General features: G+C 44.6%; 1 protein-coding gene across 1 annotated transcript; it reads left to right on the top strand.

Annotated features, from left to right (window-relative positions):
* The first annotated feature begins 212 nt into the window (after nt 1–212).
* LOC121577694 (sortilin) lies at nt 213–24,146 on the top strand. Its single transcript, XM_041891474.2, has 20 exons — nt 213–567; nt 14,256–14,315; nt 14,432–14,505; nt 14,729–14,831; nt 15,130–15,291; nt 15,527–15,600; nt 16,424–16,473; nt 17,935–18,062; nt 18,167–18,311; nt 18,479–18,634; nt 18,731–18,843; nt 18,986–19,088; nt 19,892–20,060; nt 20,192–20,391; nt 20,489–20,678; nt 20,963–21,079; nt 21,199–21,307; nt 21,442–21,554; nt 21,637–21,763; nt 21,970–24,146. Exons 1-20 carry the CDS (start codon nt 331–333, stop codon nt 21,982–21,984), a joined length of 2,445 nt encoding a protein of 814 aa, XP_041747408.1. The 5' UTR covers nt 213–330; the 3' UTR covers nt 21,985–24,146.
* Nucleotides 24,147–24,776: the final 630 nt, after the last annotated feature.

Below are 24,776 nucleotides of genomic sequence, written 5' to 3'. Positions count from 1 at the left end.
CCAAAATCATACAGGAGGGTGAGGTTGACAACCTTTATCTGGTTTTGTCCGCCAGGAAGCGTAATTACACAGAACTTTGCTCCAACTGGGAAGAACCAGGAATGAATAGAGACGGCTACAGTCCAATGAAAAGGCATTTCAATAAAGTCTCAACCAATCGGCTTTCTAGGTGGGCGTCTCATTTTTAAAAACGCCACAGTTCACTTCTGCATCAGATAAACGGTATGCATGCATGTCGCTTACGTGGGGTAGTCTAAACAAAGTTGGTGATAATAGAAACTGGTTACTATATGGATATTGTAGCAACAAAAAAAATTCAGACGTGTGAATATGACTCCGCTGTATTGCATCGCTGTTGCCTGGTTATTTACCTCTGCACTATGCGAGGATTTCTGTAAGAAAGCCAACTTCTTCGGCGGGGCACACACGTTTGTGAAGACCCCGAGACCGAGAGATCCACCGGTGTTGTCGGGACACAACATTAACACACGGAGTACTGACCCCGACGGAGAGACGTGCAAATCTCTAACGGGATTCGAATCCACGCTAAAAAATAACACACACACCGTAAGTTTTTTTGTATTATGATAGGCTGCTGTTTGTAAAAAAAAATTTGGGAAAATATTTATTATAAAGCTGCACATTGTCATTGAATTGTGTCGCAGCAACCCAGATATCCCACCACAGCGAAAATAGTCACAATCTCAATGAGTTGATTTAGAAATCGTCAGGTCCATTGTGATAATTAATCTGTCATTTGAGACCTTTCAGACTGCTGTGGTGATACTTCTTCATGACATGACTCATGGTTCTCATCACCAAGTGGGCTATACATTCATAATTGAATAGATGGATGCAATTTATTGCATGTTCTGACATATTATAGACTGTCTTAAAGCTAGAATCCTTAGTTGCTATATACATTTTAGGATTAATAAATTAACGATATATACCCATTGATACTTGAACTAAACTCGAGGCATTTATAAGTTGTATTCTCCAACTGCCAACCCCATAGAACCTAAAATATAAGCTTGTTTTTACTCCAATTTTTGTAAACAATGTAAATGTAACCCCCCCCCAATATGCAGTCATGTTTCTCATAATGCATCCATTATTGATAGAGAACGGATCATATTGTGGCAGCAGTCTTCCTACATTCTGTAGGCCTGTCTGTACAGTTTGGTAAAATATGCTGTGATTTAAATACACAAAAACATCATGATTACTTATGTTTTAACCTCCTGCTGTTGCTGGGCATGTTGCTTTGCATCAAGTCTTTCTGTTGACAGCCGGTTATAGCAGCCAGAGTGGTTGCCTATATTGCAGAAAGAGGTGTGTTGGGGAATGTAAATTGCTGTCTGTAAGCAGCAGTGCCAGTGTGAGTTCATGTGACTGTACACTAGCAGGGTCTCATTTGATTGGCTGCTCTCTGTGCAGTTCACTGCTCCACAGTGATGCAGTAGGGAACGGGACATACTGTTTCATTACTGTTTGCAACATGAAACTAACTATATAAGTATGATGTTCTAAGACTGACAAAAAGTCAGTACACTGCAGGCATGCCATGATTGAGGTGGAGAGGAAATGGAAACCCATGTAACATATTTGCAGCATTTGTTTCCCTATAAGTCAACTGGCCTGCCTCTCTGTCACTGAGGAGTCAGGTGATGCTGTTCAGCCAGCTGAAGGCAGTTGCTAATGTGGTTAAAGTGTAAGCCACCGCTAACTCAAGCTAAATGTGACCTTATGAGGAGCAGCAAAAATGGCAGTGTTTATCTGGGCTAACCTGCCCCATACGCTGTGATGCCTCTGGCTCTGCTGTTGGCCTACTAGAACACTCCTGCAGCCCAGACTCTACATGGCGTCTCTGTGTGGAGTGGGTTGTGGGCCCTGCAAATGTGACTCAATGCTGAGATGTCAAGGGACCCACTGCTACAGCACAGGAGGTTGGTGGCACCTTAATTGGGGAGGACGGGCTGGTGGTAACTGCTGGAGTGGAATGGTATCAAACACATGGTTTCCATGTGTTTGATGACATTCCATTTGCCTCATTCCAGCCCTAATTATGAGCTGTCCTCCCCTCAGCAGCCTCCACTGTTAACAGGCATTCACTTTGGGAGCTAACAAGTCTTCAGGTCTTGGGCAAGGTAACATATCATTTTGGTGAAACATCTCTTTTACACAGGATAAATATAGTTTGTGGGTCTGAGAGACCTTCAGTGCACAGACAGCTCCCTAATAAAGCACCGAGGCATTGTCCATGCCATGGATGTGCTGTGTCAACTGAACCAAACTGAACTCTGGCCACTGATGTTTTTTTCTGGATCAAAAAGGGGCTTAGGTGGTGGGTGTGGCAATGGACGTGGTTGGCGCGGCTGAATTTTAGATAACATTTTAAAGGCCCCCATCTTGGTGTTTTGTTGTTGTTGCAATTCTAGAATTTTTAAGCTTATTTCCTGCAATTCTCCATGGAGCCAAGATTTAGACTGGCCAAGAGCCAGTTTTAAAGTACATTCCCTGGAATTCTACACATTTTGCCATGAAGCTGAAAGAAAATGTAGCAGTTTTAAAACTAATTTCCAGGAATTCTACATATCCTGCCATGGAGCTGAGAGAAAAGTAAAAAATAAATATATACACTACCGTTCAAAAGTTTGGGGTCACTTAGAAATGTCATTGTTTTCGAAATAAAATCATTTTTTTGGTCCATTGAAATAACATCAAATTGATCAGAAATACAGTGTAGACATTGTTAATGTTGTAAATGGCTACTGTAGCTGGAAATGGCTGAATTTTAATGGAATATCTAAATAGGCGTACAGAGGCCCATTATCAGCAACCATCAGTCCTGTGTTGCTAATCCAAGTTTATCATTTTAAAAGGCTAATTGATTATTAGAAAACCCTTTTGCAATTATGTTAGCACAGCTGAAAACTGTTGTGCTGATTAAAGAAGCAATAAAACTGGCCTTCTTGAGACTAGTTGAGTATCTGGAGCATCAGCAATTGTGGGTTCGATTACAGGCTCAAAATGGCCAGAAACAAATAACTTTCTTCTGAAACTCATCAGTCTATTCTTGTTCTGAGAAATGAAGGCTATTCCATGCGAGAAATTGCCAAGAAACTGAAGATCTCGTACGACGCTGTGTACTACTCCCTTCACAGAACAGCACAAACTGTCTCTAACCAGAATAGAAAGAGGAGTGGGAGATCCCGGTGCACAACTGAGGAAGAGGACAAATACATTAGAGTGTCTAGTTTGAGAAACCGGCGCCTCACAGGTCCTCAACTGGCAGCTTCATTAAATAGTACCCGCAAAACACCAGTCTCAACGTCAACAGTGAAGAGGCGACTCCGGGATGCTGACCTAGGCAGAGTTGCAAAGAAAAAGCCATATCTCTGACTGGCCAATAAAAATAAAAGATTAAGATGGGCAGTCTGAGATATGGCTTTTTCTTTGCAACTCTGCCTAGAAGGTCAGCATCCCGGAGTCGCCTCTTCACTGTTGACGTTGAGACTGGTGTTTTGCAGGTACTATTTAATGAAGCTGCCAGTTGAGATTGCTGATAATGGGCCTCTGTACGCCTATGTAGATATTCCATTAAAAATCAGCCGTTTCCAGCTACAATAGCCATTTACAACATTAACAATGTCTACACTGTATTTCTGATCAATTTGATGTTATTTTAATGGACAAGAAGACATTTCTAAGTGACCCCAAACTTTTGAACGGTAGTGTGTATATACAGTTGAAGTCGGAAGTTTACATGCACCTTAGCCAAATACATTTAAACTCAGTTTTTCACCATTCCTGACATTTAATCCTAGTAAAAATTCCCTGTCTTAGGTCAGTTAGGATCACCACTTTATTTTAAGAATGTGAAATGTCAGAATAATAGTAAAGAGAATGATTTATTTCAGCTTTTATTTCTTTAATCACATTCCCAGTGGGTCAGAAATGTACATACACTCAATTAGTATTTGGTAGCATTGCCTTTAAATTGTTTAACTTGGGTCAAACGTTTCGGGTAGCCTTCCACAAGCTTCCCACAATAAGTTGGGTGAATTTTGGCCCATTCCTCCTGACAAAGCTGGTGTAACTGAGTCAGGTTTGTAGGCCTCCTTGCTCGAACACACTTTTTCAGTTCTGCCCACACATTTTCTATAGGATTGAGGTCAGGGCTTTGTGATGGCCACTCCAATACCTTGACTTTGTTGTCCTTAAGCCATTTTGCCACAACTTTGGAAGTATGCTTGGGTCCATTTGGAAGACCCATTTGTGACCAAGCTTTAACTTCCTGACTGATGTCTTGAGATGTTGCTTCAATATATCCACATAATTTTCCTTCCTCATGATGCCATCTATTTTGTGAAGTGCACCAGTCCCTCCTGCAGCAAAACACCCCCACAGCATGATGCTGCCACCCCCGTGCTTCATGGTTGGGATGGTGTTCTTCGGCTAGCAAGCACCCCCTTTTGCCTCCAAACATAACGATGGTCATTATGGCCAAACAGTTCTATCAGACCAGAGGACATTTCTCCAAAAAGTACAATCTTTGTCCCTATTTGCAGTTGCAAACCGTAGTCTGGCTTTTTTATGGCGGTTTTGGAGCAGTGGCTTCTTCCTTGCTGAGCGGCCTTTCAGGTTATGTCGATATAGGACTTGTTTTACTGTGGATATAGCTACTTTTGTACCTGTTTCCTCCAGCATCTTCACAAGGTCCTTTGCTGTTGTTCTGGGATTGATTTGCACTTTTCGCACCAAAGTACGTTCATCTCTAGGAGACAGAACGCGTCTCCTTCCTGAGCGGTATGCATGGTCCCAGATGAACGTGGTACCTTCACGCGTTTTGAAATTGCTCCCAAGGATGAACCAGACTTGTGGAGGTCTACAAATTTCTTTCTGAGGTCTTGGCTGATTTCTTTTGATTTTTCCATGATGTCAAGCAAAGAGGCACTGAGTTTGAAGGTAGGCCTTGAAATACATCCACAGGTACACCTCCAATTGACTCAAATGATGTCAATTAGCCTATCAGAACCTTCTAAAGCCATGACATCATTTTCTGGAATTTTCCAAGCTGTTTAAAGGCACAGTCAACTTAGTGTATGTAAACTTCTAACCCACTGGAATTGTGATACAGTGAATTACAAGTTAAATAATCTGTCTGTTAACAATTGTTGGAAAAATTACTTGTGTCATGCACAAAGTAGATGTCCTAACCGACTTGCCCAAACTATAGTTTGTTAACAAGAAATGTGTGGAGTGGTTGAAAAAGTTTTACACCAACCTAGGTGTATGTAGACTTCCGACTTCAACTGTATATACACACACACACACACAAAAGTATGTGGACACCCAATCTCCATAGACAAACATTGGCAGTAGAATGGCCTTACTGAAGAGCTCAGTGACTTTCAACGTGGCACCGTCATAGGATGCCACCTTTCCAACAAGTCAGTTGGTCAAATTTCTGCCGTAGTCAACTGTAAGTGCTGTTATTGTGAAGTGGAAACATCTAGGACCAACAACAGCTCATCCGCGAAGTGGTAGTCCAAACAAGCTCACAGAATAGGACCGCTGAGTGCTGAAGCGCGTAAAAATAATCTCTCCTCGGTTGCAACACTCCCTACCAAGATCCAAACTGCCTCTGGAAGCAACGTCTGCACAAGAACTGTTCGTCGGGAGCTTCATGAAATGGGTTTCCAATGCCGAGCAGCCACACACAAGCCTAAGATCACTATGCACAATGCCAAGCGTCGGCTGGTGTGGTGTAAAGCTCGCCGCCATTGGACTCTGGAGCAGTGAAAACGTGTTCTCTGTGATTAATCACATTTCTTCATCTGGCAGTCTGACGGACAAATCTGGGTTTGGCGGATGCAAGGAGAACGCTACCTGCCCCAATGCATAGTGCCAACTGTAAAGTTTGGTGGAGGAGGAATAATTGTGTGGGGCTATTTTTCATGGTTCGGGCGAGGCCCCTTAGTTCCAGTGAAGGGAAATCTTAACGCTACAGCATACAATGACATTCTAGACGATTCTGTGCTTCCAACTTTGTGGCAACAGTTTGGGGAAGGCCCTTTCCTGTTTCAGCATGACAATGCCCCCGTGCACAAAGCGAGGTCCATACAGACAGAACTTGACTGGCCTGCACATAGCCCTGACCTCAACCTCATCGAACACCTTTGGGATGCATTGGAACGGCGACTGCGAGCCAGGCCTAATCACCCAACATCAGTGCCCGACCTCACTAATGCTCTTGTGGCTGAATGGAAGCAAGTCCCCGCAGCAATGTTCCAACATCTAGTGGAAAGCCTTCCCAGAAGAGTGGAGGCTGTTATAGCAGCAAAGTGGGGACCAACTCCATATTAATGCCCATGATTTTGGAATGAGATGTTCGACGAACAGGTGTCCACATACCTTTGGTCATGTAGTGTGTATACAGTGCATTCGGAAAGTATACAGACCCCTTCCCTTTTTCCACATTTTGTTACGTTACAGCCTTATTCTAAAATGTATTAAATACTTTTTCCCCCTCACACAATACCCCATAATGAGAAAGCGAAAACAGGTTTTTAGATATTTTGGCTAATTTATTAAATATAAAAAATATATACCTTATTTACATAAGTATTCAGACCCTTTGCTATGCGACTCGAAATTGAGCTCAGATGCATCCTGTTTCCATTGCTCATCCTTGAGATGTTTCTACAACTTGATTGGAGTCCAGCTGTGGTAAATTCAATTGATTGGACATGATTTGGAAAGGCACACATCTGTCTATATAAGGTCTCACAGTTGACAGTGCATGTCAGAGCAAAAACCAAGCCATGAGGTTGAAAGGAATTTTACGTAGAGCTCCGAGACAGGATTGTGTCAAGGCACAGATCTAGGGAAGGGTACCAAAAAATGTCTGCCGCATTGAAGGTCCCCAAGAACACAGTGGCCACCAAGACTTCCTAGAGCTGGCCGCCTGGCCAAACTGAGCAATCGGGCGAGAAGGGCCTTGGTCAGGGAGGTGACCAAGAACCAGATGGTCACTCTGACAGAGCTCCAGAGTTCCTCTGTGGCGATGGGAGAACCTTCCAGAAGGATTACCATCTCTGCAGCACTCCACCAATCAGGCCTTTATGGCAGCGGCCAGATGGAAGCCACTCCTCAATAAAAGGCACATGACCGCCTGCTTGGAGTTTGCCAAAAGGCACCTAAAGACTCTCAGACCATGAGAAACAAGATTCTCTGGTCTGATGAAACCAAGATTGAACTCTTTGGCCTGAATGCCAAGCATCACGTCTGGAGGAAATCTGGCACCATCCCTACGGTGAAGCATGGTGGTGGCAGCATCATGCTGTGGGGATGTTTTTCAGCGGCAGGGACTGGGAGATTAGTCAAGATCGAGGAAAAGATGAACGGAGCAAAGTGCAGAGAGATGAAAACCTGCTCCAGAGCACTCAGGACCTCCGACTGGGGCGAACGTACACCTTCCAACAGGACAATGACCCTAAGCACACAGCCAAGACAACACAGGAGTGGCATCGGGACATGTCTCTGAATGTCTTTGAGTGGCCCAGCCAGAGGCCAGACTTGAATCCGATCGAACATCTCTGGAGAGACCTGGAATTAGCTGTGCAGCGACGCTCCTCATCCAACCTGACAGAGCTTGAGAGGATGTGCAGAGAAGAATGGGAGAAACTCCCCAAATACAGGTGTGCCAAGCTTGTAGCGTCATACCCAAGAAAACTCTAGGCTGTAATCCCTGTCAAAGGTGCTTCAACAAAGTACTGAGTAAAGGGTCTGAATACTTATTTAAATGTGATATTTCAGTTTTGTGCTTTTAATACATTTGTTAAAATTTATAAAAACCTGTTTTTGCTTTGTCATTATGGGGTATTGTGTGTAGATTGATGAGGGGGAAAAAACTATTTTGTCCATTTTAGAATAAGGCTGTAACGTAACAAAATGTGGAAAAAGTCAAGGGGCTGAATACATTCCGAATGCACTGTGTGTGTATGTGTGTGTGTGTGTATATATATATATATTTTGTTTTTACAGGTTTGGACTGTAAAAACCTGCCCAAGGGTTTTTCTATGGCAGAAAAGTCCCTGCACTGAGATATGCCCCATGGCCCACACCCTAACCCTCCCTAAACCCTCTCTTCCAGTCTTCTATCGATGTAATTATGTTCTCTCACATGGACCTGACCTGAACCCTCCAGCCAATAAAATATGCTACAAACTCCATCCAAACCTCTCTCGACCTCTGTCCAAATGTTCTTCAAACCCCCTCTGCCCGAGTCTTAATGACTTCCCAAAGGGACACTTAGAAGTTCCTCCCATCTCCATAAACGTACTCTCTCTGCCAATCCCACTGTAAACCAGCTTAGCCCATCTCCAATTAAAACGGCCTTCACAGTGAATTCTCTACCCCCTTCCAACTCACAGGAGCTTTGAAACCCAGCGGTAACTTAATTTGGCCGTCTCTCGAGCTCTCTTTGTCCTCAGTGAAGTAGGAAGTGTTTTTAGGAGCAGAACAGCCAGTTCAGTACAGTTCTGGTGTTTTCGTAGTAGACTAATACAATCTACGGCCAGAGGAATGTTCTAGAATTCTGTGAAATGCCACAACTAAGTTCTGGATGGTCATTGTGTTGTCAGATCAGTGAGTGCATGTGCTAGAGTTGGAACACCTGAAGCTCTTTTTGACCATGGAAAAAACACACTCCTATTGGGAGCTTGGTCCACCCACCACCTCCTATCCACACTAGGCTGTGCTCCCTCATAAACATTCCCCACATGTTTCTCTCAGACCTCCAGTGAGTCTATCTGTTATAAGAGCAGGCTGACTGGCCAAGACAAGGCACAGAGGGCCAGTAATTTTTTTAGGTTTGTGGCGAGGGCTGAATCTTTTGTGTCAAGACAACACAAGCCTCGGCTCGCTTGCCAGTCGTAAATGTCTGTCACGATTCGTGAGAGACTAATATGCCTAAATACTGGAGAGATAATTTATTCAGTCAATGCCTCTTTTTTCCTGCCTCTTTTGGTTTCCATAGCATTGTGCAACAAACAAACAGTTGACATGGCGCATTTAAAGAGGAGAGTGTGTGTGACAGTGTGTTCCAACACAGTTTAGCCAAAGATAGTACAATATGAAGGGTTGCAGAAACTGCTTCTCCAATAGAAATCCCCGATCAAACTTGTAGGCGATGTCATGCGCAGAAACGTCATCAGGTCTAATGGTCGTGTCGCACCGAACTGCGCATGTGCAGGCCATTAAATCAAAGGAACTCCTTCGATATAAAGTTGTTTTTGATGAAAATGAAAATGTGTCAGTTTGTTGAGATTCTTCAAAGTAGCCATCCTTTGCCTTGATGACAGCTTTGCACACTTGGCATTCTCTCAACCAGCTTCATGAAGTAGTCACCTGGAATGTGTTTCAATTAACAGGTGTGCCTTGTTAAAAGTTAATTTGTGGAATTTCTTTCCTTCTTAATGCGTTTGAGCCAATCAGTTGTGTTGTGACAAGGTAGGGTTGGTATGCAGAAGATAGCCCTATTTGGTAAAAGACCAAGTCCATATTATGGCAAGAACAGCTCAAATAAGCAAAGAGAAACGACAGTCCTTTAAGACATGAAGGTCAGTCAATCTGGAAAAGTTCAAGAATTTTGAAAGTTTCTTCAAGTTCTGTCGCAAAAACCATCACGTGCTATGATGAAACTGGCTTTCATGAGGACCGCCACAGGAAAGGAAGACCCAGAGTTACCTCTGCTGCTGAGGATAAATGCATTAGAGTTAACTGCACCTCAGATTGCAGCCCAATCTGCTTCACAGAGTTCAAGTAACAGACACATCTCAACATCATCTGTTCAGAGGATTACTGCGTGAATCAGGCCTTCATGGTCGAATTGCTGCAAAGAAACCACTACTAAAGGACAACAATAATAAGAAGAGACTTGCTTGGGCCAAGAAACACAAGCAATGGACGTTAGACTGGTGGAAATCTGTCCTTTGGTCTGATGAGTCCTAATTTGAGATTTTTGGTTCCAACCGCAGCATTCTGCAGCGATACGCCATCCCATCTGGTTTGCGCTTAGTGGGTTTATCATTTGTTTTTCAACAGGACAACAGTATGAAAAATGTATGCACTCACTAACTGTAAGTCGCTCTGGATAAGAGCGTCTGCTAAATGACAAAATAAAAATAAAATAAAAATGCCCCAACACACTTCCAGGCTGTGTAAGGGCTATTTGACCAAGAAGGAGAGTGATGGAGTGCTGCATCAGATAACCTGACCTCCACAATCACCCGACCTCGATCCAATTTTGATGGTTTGGGATGAGTTGGACCGCAGAGTGAAGGAAAAGCAGCCAACAAGTGCTCAGCATATGTGGGTACTACTTCAAGACTGTTGGAAAAGCATTCCAGGTGAAGCTGGTTGAGAGAATGCCAAGAGTGTGCAAAGCTGTCATCAAGGCAAAGGGTGGCTACTTTGATGAGTCTAAAATCTAAAATATATTTAGATTTGTTTAACACTTTTTTGGTTACCACATGATTCCATATGTGTTATTTCATAGTTCTGATGTCATCACTATTATTCTACAATGTAGAAAATAGTACAAAATAAAGGAAAACCCTTGAATGAGTAGGTGTGTCCAAACTTTTTACTGGTACTGTATGTTCACAAAAATATAGACTCTTAGATTTCATTTGACACCAAATTTGATGTGCTCCTTTGAACTTCACAAGTTAGTGGTCATGGGGCTTTTTACATGGAAATGCCCCTAAGCAAGGAACAGAAGGATGTAGGCCTACAGTGTGTTATACAGAAAAAAACCATTAACAACACAACCTACGTAAGACATTACAGTGTTATCAACATACATTATGATTATTCAGGGTAACTTATCACTAATGCATAACATCATAAGTGTCCAAAAATCTGTGTAAAATGTAGGCTAACTAAAGTGGTCACTGACACCAGTGGGAACTATGGAATATGCCTATAAATCTGACTGGCCAGAACCCCAGTGAGCGTCTATGTCTGTCTGAATATCCAGCTGTGTGTTTAAATACTGACTCTCCAGGGCTGAGAACCCCACAGGCTGAACACACCTTTATCTGTGTCCAGCACAAACTCATAGTCTCAGACACAAACACACACACCACTATCTCTCTCCCTGACCTCTGATCCAAGGAGAGAAGACTCAAAACTGAAGTATTTAAGGAAAATGTTAGGTGTAATGAATTATTCCACTCATCAAGGGCTATATGTTGCTGCTTATTGCCTTTTCTTTCTGTGTAGTATTCGCCTTCGTCATTTGATTGAATGTGTCTAAATGTGCAATAACAACATCATGAGGGTCAGGCTGGCTGGGTGTTTTTTCCCCTGCTCTGTGGTCAGAATGTACAGAGAAGACATGTCCTGTTCCCTGTGTGTGTGTGTGTCAGAGCTGGGTTGCAGCCAGCAGCACAGAACCAAGGAAAGCAGCACAGTAATGTTCCACGTGCTGTTTGTGTCCAGAGGATATAGGGAGGGAGAGGGAGTAATAGAGAGAGGGACGGGAGAAGGGGGCAGAGAAAGGGAGGGTAGGAGAGTTGGAGGGGTGAGATATAAAGAAAGAAAGGGATAGGAAAGAGATGTGGAGAAGGGGCAGAGAGGGAGGGAGAGGTGGAGATAATGAGTGAGGGGGAGGAAGAAATGTAGGGGGAAGGAATGTTTCAGGGTTGGCTGTGTTTTTGTTTTTCCATATCATCCCATCTTCACTCAATGGGGGTGGAGTAATGGGCTGTGTGTGTCTCCTCTCAGATGCCAATAGCTGACTGAGCTTCAAGTAGGACCAGACTTTCACCTCATCACATCTCAGCTCCAGCCCTGTGCCTCAAACCTACTGTACCTAGTCCTGCAATAGCCCTATATACAGTACCAGAAACAACAACATTCTATGGCAGCCATGTTAGCGCGCCATTTACATTAAATGGGGAATATTTAAATAATGCTTTGTACCTGAATGTCTAGAATTAGAACAATATTCAATATTCTAAATACCTGGCTCTGGTACAGACACAGCCCCTCTCTCCCTGCTCCTATAAGCCTCATACCCAACCCTCCCAACCATATGACATTTACACAGCTTCACCTCAAAGATCACAGCCTGCATGTGTTTCACCTCCTCTTTTGAAGTTTTGTTTCTGTAAATATTGATGTAGCACTCTTGTTAATACCTAGAACCCTGCGGAATAAGGGTCTCACTGTGCTAGCCTGTAACCTCTCAGCCCAACACTACACCAGTGGTGTGTGTGCGTTTGCTTTAGCTTGAGCTCTGGAATATTTCGTCACAGGATGTGAGATCATGTCTGGTCTGTGAGGTCACATCCTGTCTGGCAGTTAGGATACAGGGTTGTAGCTGTATTTGATGATTAAATGCCCTTTTTTCTTCCTCCCCTCCCCCTTACTCCTCCTCCTGCTCCTCTTCCGTCTGTTGATGGTATCGATTCATCCCCTCAGGCAGTCTCCACTCTTCCTCATCCCCCTCTTCCTACGCCTCCTCCCTCCCACAAAGTTAAAAGATATCTGTCTGTGACAGAACCTCCTCTGGTCCCTGTCATCCTGCTAGAGCTGCTGACTGGGCTGACCGAGGCTGACCTGTCCCACACTGCCTTGCTGCTTTGTTTGGGTTTGAAACTCAGGGCAGGGTATCAGTTGTCCAGTGGCCTGGCAGGGGTTCAGAGGAACAAATGAAGAAAACACGTTCCTGGTTAGATTTGACACAGGTGTACAAGCAATGGTCTTGTTCTATTATATTCCTAAGAAAAGCAGAAGCCTTTCTACCCCCATAACATGAACAATCTGTCACAGTAACATTGTTTGTGCCCAGGCGTGCCAGCTTAAACAAGAGTCTTTGAACTCAAGTTGAACAGGGTGGATCAGATCAACAGATCACTTCAGAGGAGGAGGGATGAAGAGTGAGATGAACTGATTCCTTTTGAGCAGGATTAAGGAAGGATTGAGGGGTTGTATGAATAGATATACTGTATTTGGAGGAGGAAGGATGGAGAGAGAGAGTGTGATGAACAGATGCTTTTGAAGAAAGGATGGAAACTTGTGTTCACACTTGGAGCGATCATGCGTTCCCCTGGACCTGTTTACCAGTAGTTTCCAGAGAGCTTCCTGCCTCCTGTGGCTTTATAGACTTCCTAGAGCAGCATACAGACTCTCTAGGCCTTACCTCTCCTCATAAACAACACAAACAGGCAGGCTAGTGGTGGCGGGAACCATAGCCTCCTCTCTCCACAGACCTACTAGATCTAATACAGGGTAGAATGTAAGAAGTGAACGCTGGATTAGTGGTAATGTAAGATAAACACTCATTATGCTGTCTACCTGACTTTTTGATTGTATCAGCTCTCTTTCTTTCCCCTCTGTCTGTCTCTTTCTGGGGGTTAATCCCTCCCTCAATCAGCTCTAAGGCACACACACATACTCTCTCTCTCACTGTCTCTCTCTCTCCATCGTCTGCAGACTGGACTAAAACTTTAGGGGGCCCTCAGGAGAATTAGGGGCCTGTGTGCGCATGCGTGTTTTTCTCCTGCTTTCAGGGCACAAGGCCCTCAGTCACTCTCTTGTTCTCGGGCCTCTCAGCTTGTCAGCCAAGTAGGAATGTAGGTCACAAACACAGTTCCATACAAAGAACATAGTTTGACAGTTGGGACACTTTGCACCAGCCTGGGAGGTGTGTGTGTGTGTGTGGGGTCAACTCTCCCTGTGTGGAACAGGCAGGGTTTGGATAAAGGAGAGTAGGAAAAGGGGAATCACACAAGTGAATGTCCCTCTCTGTGCTCTGTATGACATCACATTGTGTCAAATTTGACTGTGTTTCCTGTACCCTGTGATGCCACTTATTGTAAACCGCATGACGCTACGCGTGCTGTACCTCATGATCTGTGTGGCGTTTAGAAAACGGGCCTATACACACCCAGTCAACAGGCCTAGTCCAGAAACCCATTCAAACTAATACAAGCCAAGAACATTGAGAACAACACTCACTTCACCATCACCTCTCTGGATAATTATTGATGGTCTCTGTGTGTTTCATGTTGTTATGCATTGTGTTCTGTATATGCCTTGTTCACCAGACAGACAATGGCTTGTAAGTCCGTAAGGCTTGAAGGATATAACCCAAAGTTATAACACAATTCATGAACCCTTGATACCCTCCTTTGTAAGCCCTGTTGATAAGCCTTCTCTTTCTCTCCTGTCTGCAGTATGCCTTCAATGACCTGAGTGGCTCAGTGTCTCTGGCCTGGGTGGGAGATGGCACAGGGGTAAGTAGAGTGTAAACTGTGTGTGTGTGTGTGTGTGTGTGTGTGTGTATACGTAGACCTGTGTGTGTTCTGTAAAGTGTATGTCCACCTGTAAAGCCTGTGTTGTCTCTCCACAGGTGCTTCTCGTGCTGACCACATTCCAGGTGCCTGTCTTCATGATTCGCTTTGGCCAGTCTAAACTCTACCGCAGGTCAGAAACACCAGATACAGGAGATAAGGGTCCACTTTTACCAGTCTCAACTCATCAGGGATTTCATTTCACATTCACTTTTGGGGTCGCCCTTAAAATAGTGGAGCTATGATACTTTTAATATAAGGATTCCTGATTTGTAATGGGAGTGCCCAGTAGGTCATTTGTACATTGTTCCCCACTTTCTGTCTGTCTCTCTCTCTCTCGCTCGCTCTCTCTCCAGCCAGGACTATGGGAAGACATTCCAGGACGTGACCCACCTGATCAACAACACCTTTGTCCAGACTGAGTTTGGCATCGCCATTGGTCCCGACAACTCTGGCAGGGTCAGTACTTCTGCCCTTCATGGCTACGTAATGTAGACCTCTGACTGAACAGACATATTCTGTCTGTATAGACTGTATTGTATCTAGAGGATTCAGTCAACAGATGCACAGCTCCAGTAATCAAACTAGTCTTTGTTTCTCTCTGGTACTACTACATTGAGTTATAATTGCTCTGATTGCCCAGAGATTGAACACACCCAGGGTAAACCAGGTCCCTGTCTCCCTGTATTGGTGATCTATTGTCTCCCTTAGTGATCTCCAGGGTTCTCCTCTGATCCACTGTCTCTCTGTCCTCCAGGTGATCATGACAGGTGATGTGTCAGAGGGAGGGGGATCTCGGATTTTCCGCTCGCTGGATTTTGGACATAGTTTTTCCCCGGCGGACCTCCCCTTCTTTCCTCTGATTCAGACACTGTATAACCCCAACGACAGTAACGTGCTACTGACCCTCAGCATCACGGTACATAACACTGACCTCTGACCCCTAACCCTGACCCTCAGCATCACGGTACATAACCCTGACCTCTAACCCCTAACCCCTAACGCTTGATTAAGGCAGCCTCAGAGGGATTGGGTTAAATGCAGAAGACACATTTCAGTTGAATGCATTCAGTTGTACAACTGACTAGGTATCCCCCTTTCCCTTTCCTCTTTTAATATGTTCTGTTTTTTCATCCCCCTCTCCTCTCCTCCAGTTGGACCTGTGGCTGTCTGAAGACTTTGGCTCCACCTGGAGGAAGATCCATGACAGCGTGTGTCTGGTCAGATGGTGAGAGCTTCCATCAACCAATTTTTTAATCAATCAGTAACAATGGATGTTTTTTATGATCTTGTTTACTTCCAAAAAAACATCTACGTCCTCTAGCTCCATATTCCAATAGCATATATTTTACCTCTGAATCTCCCCTACCCAGCTACAGGAGTTATGTGAGGGTCTGTGTGTGTGCATTTGAAAGTGAATGTCTCTGTGTGTGTGTGTGTGTGTGTGTGTGTTTGACTTTATTGTTGTTATTCCAGCTGTCTTGCCTGTCAGTTGTGACCACATATTTGACTCCAGTTTCAGTGCAGCAACAGAAGTTCAGATCAGGCCAAAGAGCCAGGCTGTGGTAGTTACTGCACAGTCATCGCCTCGCACAGCATTCTGGGAACTCTGTGGCCACAGCTTCAATTGGAGCTCTGACCAGAATGTGTTACACAAGCATTTTGGGTTCCCAGGACAGTGAATCAGGAGTCAGCAGAATAGTGTATATTCATTCCACAACCCTTGGTAGAGGTCAGTTTTACAGTGGGTTGGTGAATATTGTCACTTCAGCAGCAGTTGAGTGACACCTCAGTCAGGTGGGAACCAGATGTTTTCATTCCTTTAAAGGGGTGTCACGGTGGGATGAGTCCATATTCCACACCATCTGTTTTGTATAACCCTGCTACATGTATATGCATCAGGAGAAATGTACCGGCCTCAATCCCCAGTGAATTGGAAAGATCTCTGTCCGTCTCTCTCTCGCGCTTTTTCTCTCTCTCTCTCTCTCGTCTGCCTCTGTCTCTCTTTTTGTGTGTGTTGTCTAAAGGTCCGTCTGTCTGTGTGATCCTAGGGGTCCTGTGGACAGCATCTACTTCACCACAAACTCTAATGGATCCTGCAGTGAGTAGACCATGACTACAGTAACACAACCTCATGTCAACACAACACAAATAACAACAAATAACTCACTAACAGTAGAATAATTGAGCCAGATATCTGTCCAGAGAGACTGCACTAACAATAACACAGCCACACGATTCACAATACACAACAGCACACACAATGATACACTACATGACCAAAAGTATAGGGACACCTGCTCGTCGAACATCTCATTCCAAAATCATGGGCATTAATATGGAGTTGGTCCCCACTTTGCTGCTATAAAAGCCTACACTCTTCTGGAAAGGCTTTCCACTAGATGTTGGAACATTGCTGCGGGGACTTTCTTCCATTCAGCCAGAAGATCATTAGTGAGGTCGGGCACTGATGTTGGGTGATTAGGCCTGGCTCGCAGTCGCCGTTCCAATTCATCCCAAAGGTGTTCGATGAGGTTAAGGTCAGGGCTATGTGCAGGCCAGTTAAGTTCTTCCACACTGATCGACAAACAATGTCTGTATGGACCTCGCTTTGTGCACGGGGGCATTGTCATGCTGAAACAGGAAAGGGCCTTCCCCAAACTGTTGCCACAAAGTTGGAAGCACAGAATCGTCTAGAATGTCATTGTATACTGTAGCGTTAAGATTTCCCTTCACTGGAACTAAGGGACCTAGCCCGAACCATGAAAAACAGCCCCACACAATTATTCCTCCTCCACCAAACTTTACAGTTGGCACTATGCATTGGGGCAGGTAGCGTTCTCCTTGTATCCGCCAAACCCAGATTCGTCCGTCGGACTGCCAGATGCGTGATTCATCACTCCAGAGATGTGTTTCCACTGCTCCAGAATCCAATGGCGGCGAGTTTTATGCCACTCCAGCCGACGCTTGGCATTGAGCATGGTGATCTTAGGCTTGTGTGCGGCTGCTCGGCCATGGAAACCCATTTCATGAAGCTCCCGACAAACAGTTATTGTGCTGACGTTGCTTCCAGAGGCAGTTGGGAACTCAGTAGTGAGTGTTGCAACCAGACGATCTTTATGCGTTTCAGCACTCGGCGGTCCCGTTCTGTGAGCTTGTGTGGCCTACCACTTTGCGGCTGTGCCGTTGTTGCTCCTAGACGTTTCCACTTCACAATAGCAGCACTTACTGTTGACCGGGGAAGCTCTAGCAGGGCAGAAATTTGATGAACTGACTTGTTGGAAAGGTGGCATCCTATGACTGTGCCACGTTGAAAGTCATTGAGCTCTTCAGTAAGGCCATTCTACTGCCAATGTTTGTCTATGGAGATTGCATGGCAGTGTGCTCGATTTTATACACCTGTCAGCAACGGATGTGGCTGAAATAGCCAAATCCACTAATTTGAAGGTGTGTCCACATACTTATGTATATATAGTGTATATAGATGAGCAAATAATCTCTAACTTTGGACTGATAACAATCATATGTGTTTTGACTTTTCTCTTTCCCTCTCCCCCTTCAGATGATAAGGGCATGTTGGAGCTGAAGAGGTCTCTAGACTATGGCAAGAACATCAAGACCATCGCCAGCAAGATCTACTCCTTCGTACTGGGAGGACGCTTCGTCTTTGCCTCCATCATGACTGGCTCGGTGTGTGTGTGTGTGTGTGTGTGTGTGTGTGTGTTTGTGTTACGTTGGTATGTTTGTCCCTCTATGTGTGTTTACACAGTAAAGTCTGTGTGTGTGTTCCTCAGGGTACCCAGCGTATGATCCATGTGTCAGTAGATGGTGGTGACTTGTGGAACATGGCTCAGCTCCCTACCGTCGGCCATGAGCAGTTCTACTCCATATTGGCAGCCAGCGACGACATGGTGTTCATGCACGTAGACGAACCTGGAGGTCAGTCAGAACACACACACACAATTATGGATTAAGATTATCTTTCTTAGATGTGTGTCTTTGTTAAGATCTCGCTTCTCCCTTGCTGTCCTCCCAGATAAAGCCTTCGTCTACATGACAATAGATGATTGATTACGCTTTATTTACTTTGTGAAACATTGTGACAGACACTGGCATAGGGACCATCTACATATCAGATGACAGAGGAACGCTCTACTCCAAGTCTCTGGAGCGCCACCTCTACACGGCCACAGGGGGCGACACTGACTTCACCAACGTCACCTCGCTCAGGGGCGTCTACATGACCAGCGTACTCACAGAGGGTGGGTCTACACTGCCACACATGGACACACAGACACACAGTTTTGGTGAAGTGTTTTTCTATGCAGTCTGACCACCCCCCTCCCCTCCCTCTGTAGACGGCTCAGTGGAGACTGTGGTGTCGTTTGACCAGGGGGGGGAGTGGCGGCCGCTACAAAGGCCTCGGAACAGCCCCTGTGACGCTGAGACCACCACCAACCGTCCGGACCGAGTGAGACACACACACACACACACAACCCTGTGATTATAAATGTGTGCTTTAGCAATACTGTATATACCTTTGTATTTCATGGCAACCTTTGTATTTCATTAGTGTTTTGTCCTTGTCCCTTATCCTCTCTGTGTGTCTACAGTGCAGCCTGCACATCCACGCCTTATACAGCATCTCTATGAAGATGAACGTCCCTCTACTGCCCCTCACACAGTCCAACGCTATAGGCCTCATCCTGGCTCATGGTAACACACACAGTACACACCAGACATACTCACCGCGGTCTGGATCCGGACCCAGAACGGGGTTCATTTCTATTTATCTTTTCAACTTACTGCTGTTGAGAGTTGTAATAGTAGAATGTACAAGGTGGAATGGAGAAATGTGGAAGTTCATGGGCAGTTATTTCATTCAATGTCAGAAATGTCCAGTTAATCAAATAGCCCCCTCAAACTCAACTCTGGACCTCGAAGCCAGTTCCACTTCATTGTTCCCCTCTAATCAGGGACTGACTTACACCTGGCACACCAGATGGGTGCAATTAATTATCAGGTAGATCCGAAAACCAGCAGTTGCCGGAACTCGTTGGGGTAAGAGTCGAATACCTCTGACACTAGCGCATGTTAGCTTGGTAGCTGGTTAGCCCAACTTACCTATCTAAATATTGTAGTTATCATAGCCAGATTACATGCCCAGGGGCCTCCATTGATTTTGTTGAGTCACTCCAGTATCATATGAACACACAAGACATGGCAAAATGTGTAGAATTGCAGGAAATGAGCTTTAAAACAGCAACATTTTATCTCTGCCAACAAGAGAAGTGTGAACAGACTGATCAGTTTGGGGTTGCATGGATTGTGAGGTGGAGGTTTGTTACTACGCCAATAAATGACAATATCCATCCGGATCTTTGCCACCTTCGAACGTCTTATACACCGAGCCCAAAAATAACACAAACACAGGCTCACCCTATGGAGCACTAGAGTAATGGAACATTCATATCCCTATTCCTTCACTCCCCTCGCTGTCTCTCTTTCTCTGTCTCCAGGTAGTGTGGGTGACCCAGCGTCTGTGCTGTCTCCTGATGTGTATGTGTCTGATGATGGGGGCTACTCCTGGCTGAGAGCATTAACCGGACCCCACCACTATGCCATCCTAGACTCTGGAGGCCTATTGGTGGCTGTCGAACACACATCTGCACCCGTCAACCAGATCAAGTGAGTGAAAGAGAGAGAGACAGACTGAAATGGAGGAGGTTCTTCCATTTCAAATCTTTGCACTCAGGTTGATAATGATGCTGAGGCCTTTTCCCCCTCCACCTCCCACTCCTCCTCCATCTCCCCTGCAGGTTTTCCACAGACGAGGGCCAGTGTTGGCATGTGTATAACTTCACCAGTGAGCCGCTGTATTTCACAGGGCTGGCGTTGGAGCCTGGAGCCCGCTCTATGATCCTCAGCCTGTGGGGGTACAGAGTGGGCCTGCAGGGTCCCCTCAGCCAGTACTGGGTCTCTGTTACCATCGACTTCAAACAGCTACTCTCCACAGACTGTGAGTGGACTGTGTGAGTGCGTGCATGTGTACATGTGCTTGTGATTGCGTTTGTGTGTGTTTGTGGCTGTGCTTACTGGTCTGTGTCCCCCTGCAGGTGGGGAGGGGGACTACGTTCAGTGGTTGGCGCACTCTGATGACCTCAGCAACCCCAGTGACGGATGCATTCTGGGATATAAGGAGCATTTCCTGCGGCTGAGGAAGGATTCTGTCTGCTGGAACGGACGTGATTATGTCATCACCACCCAGCCCACCCCCTGCCCCTGCACGCTGGACGACTACCAGTGGTCCGCACCTCATAAACCTTCCCTTCTATGTTACTACTCACTCTCTCTTTACCTTTAATTTTGCTCCCTTTCCTCCCCTCACCCATTCAGAGGGGTTGGGTTAAATGTGGAAGACCCATTTCAGTTGAATGCATTCAGTTGTGCAACTGACTAGGTATCCCCCTTCCCTTTCCCTTATCTCATCCATCTTTCACCATCACCTCTCTATCTCTCCTTGTGTTCAAGCAAACAACTGACATATGCATCTCTCTCTCTCTCGGTCTGTCTGTCTCTGTCTGTTGTAGTGACTATGGGTACTACCGTGCAGAGAACAGTTCTGAGTGTGTGGAGCAGGCAGACCTGAAGGGCCATGTTCTGGAGTTCTGTCTTCACGGCACCACAGAACAGCTGCAGACCAGCGGGTAAGGAGCTCACCTCACCACAACTAAAAACACACAGCTGTTGCACAGCATAAGTAAATATTGTCACTGTCTCTCTCTCCTTCCATTTTTCACTCTTTCTTCTGCTCTCCATCCTAAAGCTACCGGAAGATTCCAGGCGACCGGTGTGAGGGCGGGATCCAGCCTAAGAGGAAGGAGATTGATCTGAGGAGAAACTGCATCAGCAATGCACTCCACCCAAAACCCCTGGTCAGTGGTAGCATTCCTGATACAGCATCTGGTAAAGTCTTTGTCAGGCTCAAGGAGTAGGAAATACCATTCAAGACTTAAGTTAACACCCCTCTCCTTCTCTCCCTCTCTCTCTCTCTCTCTCTCTCTCTCAGACGGAGGCCAACTTGTTAAGCTCTGCCTCTATAGTACTGGTTGTAATGGTGATTCTGCTCATCAGTGCTGCCACAGGGGTTATGCTCATCAAGAAATATGTCTGCGGAGGGAGGTCAGTTTACCTCATCTATCTCCTCCCCAACCTTTATCCTCCCTGTGTGTACAGTATGTGACTGTGTGGTTATCTTTCTCAGGTTCCTGGTACACAGATACTCAGTGCTACAGCAGCATGTGGAGGCCAATGGGATAGAGGGAGTGGATGAACTGGACACACACACCACCGAGATGGGCAAAACACACTACCACGAAGACTCAGATGAGGTACACACACTACTAGCATACACAGACACACACAGTTTTTGTGTGACAGCGATTCTGTGTACAGTACATTACTAGTACATTCCTGCTCTTGTCCTGCCTCATGCACTCGGCTCTGTTAGTGTTTTTCCTCACAATATTCTCTCTCTCATTGTGTGTGTGTGTGTTTGTGTGCGAATATCTTTGTACGTGTGTGTTTTCCCGCCCAGGACCTCTTGGAGTGAGAAGCGAGCTGCGAGAGACTTAATCCGCCACCCTGACAGCCTACACAAGACTACTCCCTCCCAGCATTGCCTCTCCTCCTCCTGCCGCCACTAACACTGCAGCTGCTCTGAGACTCCACTCATACTCAATGACTGCGAACAGTTCTTACATACCTCTTCCCTTCCCAAGGACACTGGCACTAAAGAGATTTATCATGTCCTGCAGAGGGCTGGAGAGCAGTGGGGCAGGGGGCTGGGGGCCTGTGGAGGGGAGCGCGGAGGAGAGCTTTTGTGTCCTCAATGAGCTTTTGTTGTGTCTGCAGACTTCCTTTCTCCACAACGCTTTCTGATGCAGATTCACAGAGCAGGCGCTCTATTGCTGTGGTGCAGAGAGGCAGGGTGCATCAGTAGTGGCACTGGGAATGGTGTGCCTGGATCAGACTGAGTTTCTATGGTACAATACCTGATATGGTACACCCCTACGAAAGACAGTATACAACATTAGATGTGGAAAGCATTCAACTGAAGTGGTACATAGTTACACATTTAGTTATGTCTGAAATAATTTTGTACCAAGTGTAAAAGATACAATCATTTTCATAATATGTGCAAGGTGAAAACGTATACTAAATGTATCATTTTCAGGCCCATACCAGCTTTAGTGAGCATGACCACATTAACATAAACGATCTAACCATACAGTACCTTGTCCTGCTCTGCTTGGAGTGGACATCTTGAATTATATTACCAAAGCACTTTCATAATTTTGTGTTGCAGAGAAAATGTATCTGATTTGTCAGACTGAGAGGGTAGGGAATATGGGGGAAACTACTCATCAAATGAGTTGAACAGACGATATTGTACTAGTGAACTACTTCAGCAATAATGAAAACACTTTCCTTGTTGACCTCTGCCATGAGGCCTACTTCACAATGTCATAACAGATGTCATAAACAGTCTTGACAGCTGAAATTAACTTAGTTTACGAAATCTTTACACACACTGCTATTGAAGTAAACTAGTTGGATAGCAGTTTACCCAGCTAAATCTAGAAAATATGAAATATATTTGTGTCTGGTATAGTCTGCTTGTAAACTATTTATAAACTGTAGTTTGTTAACCATTACATTTAGCATATACATGTGTAATGCTTATTGTTCATGGTGTATATATGATTAAAGGGCCTGATAATAAATGGTTCATAAATAATATACATGTAATTATTAATGAACTCAATAAATACATTAACCAATGATAGATGTAATGTTAGCAAATAGTTTAAATATGGTTAACAAACTTTTGAATATTGGTTTAAAAGCAGACCCTGTCACTATGGTACTAAGTTATATGTGAATCGTTGCTGTTTTGTTTGATTACGATGAAGGCTATGATTTCATCAAAATCTTGTTTAACAAAAGAAGCGCTCTGTTCAAAGTTTGTGTTGGTGGGAATTATCTGATTTTACAATTGGCAAGTGGACACATTATGTGAAATTTAATTGTCCTAACATTTGCTTGTCAATATATTTTATTACCTCAGAATTTCATAAGCTAACAGATATCTAAGAAATAAGAATAGTTTTGAGTATTCACTTGTGCTTTATTCACGTAAGCAGTATTCAGAACATAGAGCGGCAGAAATAATCACGGGCCTTCAGTCCCAAGCATTTCATTAGACAATGTTGCCTTTATAGATTTGAGAAGCACAAAGTCAGCCTTTTGGAGTTAATGCATGTCTAATGTGTAATGCCGTGAAAACTTCAGTCCATCTCCAAGTGGACCCAATTGAGGGTTAGGAGATTTTCCTGACCAGGAAACACTATGGGCTCTAGCAACTGGTACTTGCTTTTGGCAGCTGCAGGCACTCATTTTCTTTTCACACCATCAGGATTGATTTAACAGCTATTATAAATGGCAGCTCATGCTGGGTTTTGGTGCAGTGCTATACTGTGAGATACATGTATAATGGACATAATATTTTGACTCAGATTTCCACCTTTCTGGGAATAGTCTAAGGTTTCAGTTTTGGCAATGTAAAAGGCAGTTCCATTTTAGGCCTGGTGTATAGTAGTTTGTTTGCTTGTGTTATTATATATCAGTGACAATTTTACAAACAGACTTGGCACGTCCTCTTTTGCAATATAGGTTGATCTCTTTGAATAAATAATACTTTTAACTTTTGAACTTTCTTGTCATGTCTACAGTGCCTTGCAAAAGTATTCATCCCCCTTGGCGTTGTTCCTATTTTGTTGCATTACAACCTGTAATTCAAATTGATTTTTATTTGGATTTTTTGTAATGGACATACACAAAATAGTCCAAATTTGTGAAGTGAAATGAAAAAAATAACTTGTTTCAAAAAATTCTAAAAAATAAATAACGGTGCGTGCATATGTATTCACCCCCTTTGCTATGAAGCCCCTAAATAAGATCTGGTGCAACCAATTACCTTCAAAAGTCACATAATTAGTTAAATAAAGTCCACCTGTGTGCAATCTAAGTGTCACATGATCTGTCACATGATCTCAGTATATATACACCTGTTCTGAAAGGCCCCAGAGTCTGCAACACCACTAAGCAAGGGGCACCACCAAGTAAGCGGCACCATGAAGACCAAGGAGCTCTCCAAACTGGTCAGGGACAAAGTTGTGGAGAAGTACAGATCAGGGTTGGGTTATAAAAAAATATCCAAAACTTTGAACATCCCACGGAGCACCATTAAATCCATTATTAAAAAATGGAAAGCATATGGCACCACAACAAACCTGCCAAGAGAGGGCCGCCCACCAAAACTCAAGGACCAGGCAAGGAGGG

This window comes from Coregonus clupeaformis, chromosome 12 (genome assembly GCF_020615455.1).
Source record: "Coregonus clupeaformis isolate EN_2021a chromosome 12, ASM2061545v1, whole genome shotgun sequence".
Classification (NCBI taxonomy): domain Eukaryota; kingdom Metazoa; phylum Chordata; class Actinopteri; order Salmoniformes; family Salmonidae; genus Coregonus; species Coregonus clupeaformis.
This window is presented reverse-complemented; position numbering and strand designations above follow the sequence as displayed.

Excerpts from the sequence above, each read along its gene's own strand:
- LOC121577694 (XM_041891474.2), top strand. The coding sequence starts at position 331 with ATGACTCCGCTGTATTGCATCGCTGTTGCCTGGTTATTTACCTCTGCA. Across the intron at positions 19,089-19,891 it reads AGGCCTCATCCTGGCTCATG|GTAGTGTGGGTGACCCAGCG; the intron begins GTAACACACACA and ends CTCTGTCTCCAG. Across the intron at positions 21,308-21,441 it reads CACTCCACCCAAAACCCCTG|ACGGAGGCCAACTTGTTAAG; the intron begins GTCAGTGGTAGC and ends TCTCTCTCTCAG.